The 12,791-nt window shown below is 40.9% G+C and overlaps 1 protein-coding gene across 1 annotated transcript; it reads left to right on the forward strand.

The window, feature by feature from the left end:
• Positions 1 to 1,627: 1,627 nt before the first annotated feature.
• Positions 1,628 to 11,341, forward strand: LOC308369911 (uncharacterized protein). The gene is made up of 3 exons (XM_080844473.1): positions 1,628 to 2,664; positions 6,620 to 7,748; positions 8,694 to 11,341. The coding sequence occupies exons 1-3, from the start codon at positions 1,749 to 1,751 to the stop codon at positions 10,141 to 10,143; spliced, it is 3,495 nt and encodes a 1,164-aa protein (XP_080700599.1). The 5' UTR covers positions 1,628 to 1,748; the 3' UTR covers positions 10,144 to 11,341.
• Positions 11,342 to 12,791: the final 1,450 nt, after the last annotated feature.

Raw genomic sequence — 12,791 nt, forward strand, 5'->3', positions numbered from 1 at the left:
CGCACTCCAATCCGGCTGAATTGATTTGAGAATCATCCCGTCAGCTGAATTACAGCCAGTGTAACGCGGCTCATGGTTTAAAATAAACCAGTGGCATGGCAACATGTGAAATTGCCATTAGATAGAGTTGGATGTAACAAATGGGTTATAAACGTGACGTTTTGGGGTAGCCTGTAACTTAGTTTCTGATTGTTGTTAACTTGAAACTCGCCAGATGAATGGGCTCCGCCTTGTTCCCCAAACATTCTCTGGAAGTTCAGCGGACATACACGCGGGTCTGGCGATAAATAAAAGTACCCTTGACATGATTCCCCTTGGTCAAGTGAAAAATGGTCGATGAAATGTGCAGTTAATGAGCTTTAAGTGAATACAATAGCGTGAGTTTTATTGTAGTATGATTCTGAAAGCCATAACTTCACTCAGTCCATATCCATAGCCTATCCAATTAAAGTTGTAAATAATCCTTTTGGTTTATCCGTAATAAATGGGCTTGTCATCCCGACGTCATGTGTTTGGGAGCTGCACAAGGGAATTCTGTGGTTGTGTTTCGGCGTAAAACCTTAGATTTTTGTTGGGGGGGGGGGGGGGGGGGGGGGGGGGGGGCATTGAGAGAATTTTGTCCCGGGCCCAGCCAAACCTGTCAGCGGCCCTGAGTGTAACCATGGGGTTTCTGCACACTTAATAACTATAGCCTTAAATATAGATACAGTTCCAGTAGTAATAGTTAATTTGCTTTAAATGAACACACCTGCACACTATTACTGCAGCAGAACATGTTACCGAACTAGTTATATTCAAATGATTCAGTGCTCCCTTTATTAGCATTCTGACATTGATTTTCACATGATACAATGTTGATGGGGGTGTTCAAGATGGACTGTTTAACAATTAACAGAGGGACATTTATGTGGGAAGCTAATCTGGAGTTTTATCTTCAGAACATCAGTCAGGTTTGCAGCTTATATGAACCTGATATTTGTTGTGTATGTTCTATGATGTGTATTCTGCCCTAAAAGCTCAAATAGCCCATTAACAGTGTATGGGATATGGTGATTTGGCCTCACTTAAACAGTGTGTGGGATATGGTGATTACGAACCAGAGCTAAATATTCAAGTTCCAGTGTATGAAACAGAGTGATGCTACTCATTTTGCCAATCATTTTAGAAAAGGTTAATGCTGTTTAATTGCTGTTCAACTGTTTTTTGAACACTAGGGAAAGGTTTATTTAGATTATTTTCCTGTGTTAGTCAAGATGGGTTTGTTTCAGAGATCTCTGGAAAAAGTATTACATTGAACAAATATAGGCCTTATGGTAAAAAGCTTAATTGTAATAACAATTCCACAAAATGTGCTCTTGTTTTGTCCCTAGGGCCACTTAACCGTAATGGCACCCGATATGCAAACCTCACTCTACCCTTTTGAAACCGAGACAGAGCAGATAGAGGAAAACGAGTTCAGACTTCAAAGGATTACAGATACAATAAAGGATGTGAGTCCTTCATCATGTTTGGCTATTGAATCACAGCCACAGTTATTGTCTTCAGTCAAGGATGTTCCTTCAGATGTACAATGTGGGAATCAAATAGAAGCAACAACAGCTGACCAGAAGAAGACTGCACATGAACATGGGGTTAATGGAGCCACACCTGATCTGAAGGGAAAGACCTTTGAAACCCCCACTGAAGGAGACGGTGGAACATCCTACTCATTAAACCGCCAGGAAGAGACTAACAGAAAATCTGAACGGATGAATTCTCCCCACACACTCCACTCTGGCATCATTCCAACATCAGAGAGTACTTTTTTGCCTAACGCGGAGTCCCTAGCAACAACAGATTCCAAATCTGAGTCTGTAGCAACCACAGATTCTAAAGCTGAGTCCGTAGCAACAACAGATTATATCGCCCAGTTTGAGGACTGTGTACCTCAAGACAGCGCATGTGACTCTATCACTGAGCATTCAGATGATAACCTACTGAATTCAGAACCAAAAGAATCTGATGAGTTACTAAAGACAACTAGTCCTGTAAAATCAAACTATGCCAAGCCCTTGGTTTTAAAAGAGAATGCTAGCGAATGCTTGACCCCCTGTCAAGAATATGGCGGCATGGTGCAGCCAAACCCAACCTCACTGAGGGAACAGGAGACGAACCAGGAGATTATACACTCAAGCAAAAGTGCCAACATTTCTGAGGAAGAATGCCATGGAATAAAAACAACACAGTTATCCTGCAGGCCTGGTGAACATGCTAAGTCAAATCTAGTTGACGGACAGACTGATTCCAACCAGGATCTACAAACTGAAAGTGTTGTCCAACCTCAAGCTTGTAATGTGCTTTTATTTGAAAACAGTAAATACTGTGCATTGTCTGGTCAGAGAAGTGACCTTCCCACTCAGGTCCAAGCCAATGGAAGGGCTCCCCAGAGTAAAGGGATGCTGTGCGAGGACAGGGCAGTGCTCCATGGACAAGGACCCTTTGGAGAAATACATGATGAGCATGTCATCGAAAGAACAAGGAATATTCAGAGTAAGGTTCAGATGTTAACAAGCCAGTACAACAAGAGGACACAGGGGCCCCGAGGGCCATTGTCTAGAAGAAGAACAGCTAATATTCCACCACCAGCCCAGGCTTGGAAGTGGAGTACACAAACCCTACCAGCAGGTGAGAAGCAACAGTGATTAACATAGCTACCATAGCTCTAACACTAACCATTCCACCTATCAGGATGTTATTCTTACATAGAATAAACCAAAAGTATTTGTGATGTTAAGGAGCAGAAAGTGTTTTTGAGAATTCATACATCTATACAAGCCATTGTGATTTAGTAAATAGCCTGTGGGATAACCTAACCTAACCTTTCCTAAACAATGCCTTGCACAAGTGTTCCACAGAACTGGTTAAAGAACAGCTGGCACAATTATTTTGACCCAATTATCTGCATTAATGTCACTGTTGTTTTTGTAGTTGTCGCCTCAATACATAAACTTATGGTGGGGGGATGATTAATTAATCAATTGATTCATTAAAATATCGGAGTGATTATTTGCACCCGGGTGTAAATAGTGAATTAGAGGCTATTCTTCTTAAAATATTTATGGTAAACCGGAAAAAATACTCGTACGAAACGAAGCTCTGAAGGCTATCTCTAAACAGCCTATTGACAGCCTTACAGTCCATGGTTATGGGGATTTAAATTTCGCTACAGTTTGCAAGGTGCTTATTTATGAGTTCAGGAAGCTGTGCCTCAACACCATTTGGTGGTGTAATTTAGCATGACAATGCCTGCTACAGGAGCCAGAGAAGGGTTACTAGAGTTTCCTCTTTGGCTGATATAAATACACCACATTCTGAAACATTTACAATGGTCTCACAATACATGCAGACAGGCCAGCTAAAATTACATTGCAATAACCTAGTCTACAAATATTTCAGTTCATAGTTATTTATTTTGCCTTGAAAATATACCGGTCCAATAACGGTTCAACATAAAAATGGTGTGTACCTTTTGTTATTGAGCAAATGGTGACGACTTTTAGTGGGGTAGAATACTTTTGGAAAGCACTGTAGATCTGGAGGCCATTTTGTCTCAATACCAGGGGCATTTCTAGGATTCAAAGAAAGGGGGGGCTTAGCCCCAAGGGGAGTTGGATGTTTGCGCGCATAGCGCGCAACATTTTTTGGGGGGCCCATTTAGGGCCGCAGATATCCATTGTTTGTTTCAGACAGTTCATAGATTGGTTTAATCAGAAAAATTGTGATTTTGCTCTTTAGTTTTGCTTGCATTTAGTATATGATAACACAAGAGACAGAATTTCAGGGTCACAGTGAAATTTGACAACAAAAATATGAACTTTTCTCAAATAAAGAGAGAGAAATTGACCTGCTTGTAAAGGAAAGACAGATAACTAGCTTTCATATCTGCTCCCAAATCCTAATTCTTAAAGGGAAAGTGTCAACTTTTGAGTTTTTTACTTGTTTTATTATAAGCAGAAGGGAATATGATTTGAACAACATTTACATCTTTTCTGTTGTCCGTGTAGTTTTAACATACCAGTGATATTTGTATTTATCTCATTTGGACACTATGGTTGGAGAATGGACCTGACAGTGTCAACTCAAATATTAAAACTAGAATTAAAACTAGAATGCGTTTCGTGAACGAACTGCGAGAGTGTGCTTGCTCTGTTTTTCTCTCATGTTTGCTTGTTTATTGTGAAAGGGTCTAGTGTGTTCGTTGGCATAAAAAGTTAGTCTTCTCTTATAAGCCTAGTTAGTACATCTGATTAGAGCTAGCAACCATGCATTGCAGATTAAGGGGTCCCCTATCAGTGTTCATTTTGGCAGCTATTTTAGATTCAGTCTTAAGACAAAAATGCATATTAGTTTTAGTCACATTTAGTCATAGTTATCCTTCTTAGTTTCAGTCTAGTTTTCGAAAACTGAGCACACTACAATGCTATTACTAACCATTTCACATTTACAGACATAAACCTATAGACATGACACAAAACATCTTCCAAAGACTTTATTATCTCAGCTGCATTATTCAGTAGCACAAAGTAGCCTATTACATTCATATTTACTTCATGTAACCCTGCCATAGCGATACAACACCTTTTTGACAGCCTATATAGCCTAATTGCAAAATTAAATATATAAATAAATACTACACTGAAATAACGCAAACAAAGTGAATCTACAGTGAGCCAACGCTCGTCCACTGACAGTGTGGAAGAATGACAGCGACGCGAGCCAGGCTACATTTCAAGATTACGTTACTAGAAATGTCACTTTACATGAGCTTTGTTCATAAGCCATGCAGTCCATAAAATAGGAATACTCTGTGTACTAACAGTATAGTAAGACCGGTCATATGTTCAGAGAGCTTTCTAGCAACCAACAAGTTACAAGTAGGATAAACATCCTAGCGAAATCTGCGTTGTCGACAGACCATCGTTTTGACTGGAGTTTTGATGTGCTTGCTAGCACCAAGTGGATTACCTCATCTACAATACATATGGGCTTGGACTCAAATCACTAGTAGGCCTACTTCACGATCTTCTATGGTTACCAGCAGATAAGGTAAATAATAATCGCCATATTTGCTTTAATGTTTTATAGAGTAAGAGGCTATGTGTAGGCTAACTCTCTATTGAAAGACACTGACCGGCGCATCAACACAAACTAGGCTCTATGAGTCAAATTAGCGTAGCTAATCAGAAATGTTGTAGATGCCAGAGTTGGCAACTATGGCTCAGATTTAGGTTGTTATCCATCAACATTCATTTTACAACTTACATTAGTTTCGTTGTCATTCGACTCGAAAATCTCTGGCTCAATTTGGCAAAGCACTACTGCTCCCTTCAGGGTAAACATACGTGGACGTCTCGGTGCTGTCATTTTGCCAATCTGGCTGGCTGAGGTAATTGAGTGATTAGAGAAGGCTACAAAGTGGAATACTAAGCAGTTTGTAGCGGGAAATATTGAGAGTGAAATCTAACAAATTATGCTGTATAATTACCAATGTCACAAATAGCTTAGCGGTAATATGAATAGCTTAAATGGGATGGCTACATTAGCCAGCCAGTTAGGAGAATCTCCGCTCTCTTTCTCTTATACCATCCTGTTCTGCAGCGAAGGCACATCACGTAATAACGTTATAATTTCTCAAAATAGTTAAATACAAATATATAGCTTTTAAGATAAAAATATGTTCAATAAGGCTTAAAGAATTAAATCAGGTGTGTAGATGAAGTTCAGCAACAGCTTTTCTAGTGTTTATATCCATGATTGTATGCTGGTCGTCGCTGGCCGTCAACGGCCGTTACAGAAGAATACAGAACTTCGCCTTAGTGGGTGACGTCACAATGGCTCAACCTTCCACCATGTTAGTCAATGAGAGAAAAAGGTGATGAAAAAGAGGAATAAAAAAGGAGTGGCAAGGAGTACCGCCACGAAAAGTCATAGCGGCTTGCACCGGATCGAGCCGGACATTTCGGTGTTTGAATGGCGTCTCTATCTCAAACGGGCGAGGAGTAGTTAGCTGCAAGAAAAACGGGGAGAATAAATAAATAAAGAAAACTTGACGATAACAGTACTGTGCTTCCCTTCGGGCAAGCACACTAACTACAATCTTTAACAACTACAGATAGCCACATTCTGTAACTACCTTTACTTACCATTTCACTCCATGCATCATTTACTTTGAGCTGAACACCTTGGCTATAATCTTGGATGTAGTTGAAGAGACCTTACTTGGCAGAGTGAGAAAACCAGCGCAGCAGCCTCTGCGAGATCCCCGTTATCGTTAATGATATGCTATTGGATTGTAATTTTAAGGGGGAGAAAACCTACAAACCAGAACGCACGCACGCACATATGTAGCATAACAATCGCTTAATTTAATGTCATCACCAAAAAAAGCCAATAATGCCAAATCATTTTGGGGGGGCTGAAGAACCCCTAAAACAGGCCTTACGACGCCCCTGCTCAATACTCTACTTTTATCTCAGGTTTGATTATGGCTTATTAGACAACATTAGAGAATGAAATCATGTGAACAGATTTCATGTATAGATCACCAGAAGATTGAACCATTCTTATTTTGTTCACACAGAGAGCCCACTGCTGAGCCAAGCTTCCTTTTCACCACGGCCCTCTATTGCCACCATCACGGAGCAACTCCCACCAGAGAGTTACCAGGACAGTATTTGTACACTGACAGAGCAGACAGCAAGCGTCTCACTTGTTTCATCTCAATCAGTTTGTTCATCCCAGGAATCCATTGATGGATCACAGGAAATGACCTCAATGTCTTTAAAGGTTAACAGACGTTGTGAGAACAAGGAAGCAGACGTTTCATGTAAAGGCCTCCCTCTACATCATATGTTGCAAGAATCTTCACATGAAAATGAGAATTTTTCAGGAAACGTAATTAAGGATGATATTCTATTTGCTGGATCCCAGGTCAGTTGCCTCCCAATCACTGAGGAAGCCTATGTAGCTAATTCAAAGCCCAGAACCCGGCACGCTTTAGACTCTCGTACAGAAGACAACTCTTTACAGTCATCCTTGCATAAAACAAACAGTCAGTCAAAGGAGGCTAAGAGTCTGCCGTGTCATCAGATGTCCACAGACTCAGACATCCTGACAGCAGAGGAGACAGAAGCTCTTATATCACACAGGAGAAATGCTCCTAGTATGGCTGAAGAAGTGACTCTCACCTCAGAAACTCCTTTAGATCTTGTCCTAAAATGTAAACCAGATACACTAGAGAATAGTGCTCATCCTCCACCTGAGATACAATTGGACCTAGATGTCACCAAAGATCCGCTTTTCAACAAGGAGCCAAATACTTTGTGTTGTGATTTCTACACACACCCTGACGAGAGCAACCATTTGCAAGCACTAGGCATTAAAGACACAAAAACAGACTGTTTCTACGTTCAAGAGGATAAAACATGTGCTGAATCTCCTCTTTTTGGTCCTTGGTGTAATTTTAAACAAGCACCAACCTTGAAAAGCCAAAGTCTCACAAACAGCCTAGATGATCTCAACGGAGAACCAGATTTGATCCAGGCTCCTTCAGTTGTCAACTCAAGGCACCCCGGATCAGCTTCTCCTTCTATGGGTTTCACCTCTATGGACTGCTTTACAAAGTGTGCCAGTCAGGCACCATCCAGTGCCCCGCTGAAAGTACAGACAATGAGCCAACCAAGAAAAAGTCCATTTATCTCCAACCCAAGGTAACAATACTTTACACTGTTTGCATTGTGTTAATGTTGGGCACTAGTTCTTCTCTTACTGTTGTGAGGAGGAGTGAATTTACTCAACAATGTGTCTTGTTTCATTTTTCAAGGTTACAAGGAACACAAAAATGTGTAACACTTTACTGTCTAGAATCCATAATGCTGTCTTTGTTTGGCTACTGTGGGCCCATGTGAGGTGTGATGTCACACATGATGACATCCAAATCCAAAACAAAAATGTTGTCCATTTGTACCCAACATTTTGAATGCCACTGTATACAGTGGCATTCAAAATGTTGGGTACACATACCACAGTATATCACACACATTACACATACCACAGTACATCATATACATTCCACATACCACAGTACATCATATACATTCCACATACCACAGTATATCACACACATTACACATACCACAGTACATCACACACATTACACATACCACAGTACATCACATACATTACACATCCCACAGTATATCACACACATTACACATACCACAGTATATCACACACATGACACATACCACAGTATATCATACACATTACACATACCACAGTATATCACACACATTACACATACCACAGTACAGTATATCACATAGATTACACATACCACAGTGTATCACATAGATTACACATACCACAGTGTATCACATACATTACACATACCACAGGTCTAGAAGAAACAGTCTGCATATGGACCTTGTCGGACCCTTGACAGTACTCCCCATCTTATTGCATGCTGCTGATGTGATGGTACCCGTGTCTTTGAACCACTGAGTAGTCTGAGCAAATGCAGTGCACATGGCTTTGGATTATGGTCTTAGTTCAAGTTAGTAACCAAGTTGAAATGCATATATTCAAACAACAAATATCTGTTTTAGAAATACACACACTGAAACATTTTTGTCTGCTTTTAATTGTGTCATCAGATTAGCAGCTCTTCCAGTCAAGGCGGGAGTGCTACTGCTTTCCACCGCCAGCCCTCCTGTCAGCTGGTCTCCCACAATACCCTCTGGACCTATGAGTGCACTGGATAACAACCTCCCCTCTGCTGTCAGCTTAAGTCCATCCCGCAGATCCTCCCCTGTAATAAAAACCCAGCAACCTTGCTCCTCGCCAGCTCCCTTGATCTTAACCAAGTCACTGGCAGCCTCTCGCATTAGTCAGGCCATTACTCAAACTCAAGCCAAAAGAAGTTCTCATATCCAAAATGTCTTAGCTTTTGGAAATTCTGCCTGTTTGGGTCCCTCAACATCCCTCCTCAAATCCCCATTTGTGCAGCCAGCTAATACGCTGAATTATGGTACTGGTATGAAGAGACCATCTCTGAAATATTTTGGCTCACTTTCCAGAGCAAATTCTCTTAGATCTGGCACACCAGTGAATGTGTTACAGTACACCCCATACCAGAGTCCAGGCTTGCCATCTGATGCACACTGCTGTAGCCCAACAGCTCTAGAACAGTTTCCTGAAATAATCAGTACCAACAATAATAATAACAAAATCAAGAACAACGAACAGGTTTCTAGTAACAACAAACCATTATCAGCCTGTAGCGGAGGTTCTAATGACCACCGTGTTTTTCATTATGTTGGGCGCAATCGAGTGCCACGACCCTTTTCTGCCTCTGAGCCAAATTCACGGGTTCAGTCTCCATGCCCCTTGCCACACCCTACCCCTTACACCTATAATTGGCCTCCAGTACTTGCCAATAATAACCCTTGTGCCTTCATAAACGCACAACCAGATCTTAGAACCTCTCAGGAAGGAAAGGAAAGCCAACATATTCCACTGTCTGACCCAGCTTCTGTTCTATCTCCATGTGGGAGCCTTCGCATAGCTTCCCCTCCTCCTATTGGTGTTCCTACAAATGTATTAAATATTGCCTGTCCACAACCACAAAAGGTGGAACTAAACTCTTCCAACAAAGGTCCATTTGGATCCAGTGAACATAGTGGGCAATACTTCAGTAGTGTGCCTTGGCAGAGTAGATCCATCAGGGCTGACCATTCTGAGCCTAACTGTCTGCCCTCTAAGCCTGGGTCAGAGGCGTGGCTGGATGAAAGGGATCAAGGTGGGGCTATCTCTTCAGGCAATCTTCATACCTATGGAACTCAATACTCACTTGTCCCACAAAGAGATACATTAACTCAGTGCTTCAGAGAAGGTGATCTAGAAGACACTATCCTCAGCCAAGGTCCTCAGCCAGCTTTAAAGACTAGTTATGCCACTACTTTAAATCTGCAGATTGCTGGCAGTGGACGAATTACCTCTTTCAGCAATACCCAGGTGAGTCTGGTGCAAAACTTGTACCCAGCCACTGAGGGCCAAGACAGGCGTGGGGTCAGTATTAAAGGCTGCAATAGCTCATTACACTAAAACACTGCAAGTGACTTCATAGGCCTTTGCTCTTGAATTTCTGTAGTTATACACTTTTTTAATGTAAATAGACTAAACTGTGTCATTAATGTAATTGTAATTCAATTCAATTTGATTTTATTTATATAGCGGCAAAACAACAGAATTGTCTCAAGGCGCTTTAAATGTAATGTAGAAGCTGTTGTTGTCTGGTTGTCAGGGCTATAACACATTAGTTGTGGGAATCTGTATCCCATAAACCAGCTGTAGTGCTTCTGCCTTGGACAGATGTTCTAACCATCTGATATTCATCAGTTGCCCAGTTCATCAAAATTCACACAAAACAGCGTTGATTTATTTAGGTACATTATTATATAACCATACATATTCTTTGTATAGTGGAGACAGATTTTGGGTCTTCTGTCAAAATGTTGTTCAAAGTCCTTTGTTGTATTTCAGACTCTGATTTTATTTGACATGCCCTACTGAGAAGAAGTACTTATGCTTGTATGAGCACATGCAGTGTTCCCCTCATCCACACCTGCCTTTTCTGCTTACAGAAATCCCTAATGAAAATATATAATGTGACAAATTCAAAATGTACAGTTTTTTTCCCGCCTAGAAATACCATTTACCAACACTGAATTAACTATGTAATTTCAGTTACAGACGTAAACTGTTTCTGCTATTGATTGGGGACTTCTCACAGCAGCCAAGCCTCTCAATGTCACATAGAAGTAATCGTCCCCAAACAACCTAGAATATGTTATAACATCCCAGGTTGCACCACAACCACAATACTGATACTTCACAATACTTTATAACAACAACAACACAATACTTCATAACAACAACAACAAAGACAGGACTTCACGAGCACTTCACTAGGATTGTGAAGTATGGACCTTCCTTTTTGTCTGTGTTTCAATGATTAAGGCCCACAAAGACGGTGTCCCTGACACGCAACCTTTCATATCCACACCGAATTCCAGTGACAATGCCATGTGTACCTCAAGATACACCACAACCACCACTGAGATTTTCCACGAGGACCATGACTGAATGCCAAATAATGGCGTGCTAAAAATGCCAATTCATCCATTTTCTATTAGCTGTATTGATTTTGTTTAGCCATACACAACACAACATATAATGTTTGCTTTGATACATGCAAATAGAGCTTTGTCTTACATGTTGTATATTGTTTGTGTTTTGTTGTTGGATGACATTTTGTTTACGTCAAATATGGTCTGTCCAATTACATGAATTGCCAAAACATAGTTTTGAACTCAGTTTATTGTTTAATGTCAGTATTATGTGCATGTATTGCTTTTCTGTCTCTTCATGCTGAAGTAGGCATGAAAGAGCAAATACAATTGCTCAATTTTCTAAAAGTTATTTTGTTATTTCATTATACTATATTTCCTGTAACAATATGGGCTGAAATTGTGGGAGTGTCCAATTAAACACTTCGGTGATAATAAAAGAAATCTGCAGATCTCTTTGTAAACTCTTTGTAAATTCCCTGTAAGCAAAATGATGTCCCCTCGACGTCCTGTAATGGTCTCTCTGAACGTTCTAAAAACGTAAATGTGTATGGTTCCCTTGACAACTCTAGGACGTTTTGCACGACGTTCCAAGACCGTCCTGAGGATGTTGAGGTGACCATTGGGAAACGTTTTCTATAGGTCCTGGGGACGTTCTGCAGGACGTTGCAATAACGTCCCCAGGACATTGCGGTGACGTCTGGAAAACGTGTTTCTATAGGTCCTGGGGACTTTCTGCAGGAAGTTGCAAGAACGTCCTGAGGGCATTGTGGTGACTTCTGGGAAACGTGTTTTAGACGTCCTGGGGACGTTATTCAAGGACGCACCGCGGACGTAGCAGGCACGGTGGGGATGACGACCGTTTTTGCTGAGCTAAATGAAAAAAATTAAAATAATAGATCGCAGAGCCGTCATTTTGTGTGCAGGGCGCACACAGACACAAGTTCAAGTTTATTTATATAGCAAATTTCATATGACATACATATACACACACACAGACACACACGCGCTTACAAACTTGATTGCAAGGCATGGGAATTGAACCGTTAACCTTTCTATTACTTAACCACTTCTCTACCTACTGTACTACCACTGTCTGAATATTATTTTGTCACTTTAACACGTTTATCACAGTGTGAGACAGCCAACAAACGTAGTCATTTTTTCCGAGGGGTTTGAGGAAAAGCATATTGTAGCGATCTCAGTCACTACGCATTGAGGGTTTTCCGTAATGATTCCTTTTTTAATTAACATCCATGGCACGTCACGGACGTGCGGGCAGGGAGGCAGAATAACTAGCAAAACTAAGAATGATGAAATAAAATAAATATGAATGCTTCTCTACTGATCTGTGCTATAGCCTAAATGTAATGTCTGCATGATTCCAATACAATGCATACATAGGAAGGTCTATCAAGTCTCTAGCTTTAACATTGAGCTTTTCCACAGGCCTTCAAATATGCTGCAACAGAACGTAGAGCTCACCGGTCAGCAGAGATAGATATTTGGCCAGCTTATCATTAAAATGTTGGGCAAATGAAAAACATTTTTCTCTAGCGGAACCTCTGGAGAGGACCATCAGAGGACGTCAAGGGGACGTTTTGAAAGGACCGAATGCGAACG

Source organism: Sprattus sprattus (genome assembly GCF_963457725.1).
Source record: "Sprattus sprattus genome assembly, chromosome: 9".
NCBI classification, from domain to species: domain Eukaryota; kingdom Metazoa; phylum Chordata; class Actinopteri; order Clupeiformes; family Clupeidae; genus Sprattus; species Sprattus sprattus.

Bases quoted from the DNA above. Each gene is read 5' to 3' on its own strand.
- LOC308369911 (XM_080844473.1), top strand. From the start codon at position 1,749: ATGAATTCTCCCCACACACTCCACTCTGGCATCATTCCAACATCAGAG. The intron at 2,665-6,619 runs GTGAGAAGCAAC...TTGTTCACACAG, and splicing joins TACACAAACCCTACCAGCAG to AGAGCCCACTGCTGAGCCAA. The intron at 7,749-8,693 runs GTAACAATACTT...TTGTGTCATCAG, and splicing joins CCATTTATCTCCAACCCAAG to ATTAGCAGCTCTTCCAGTCA.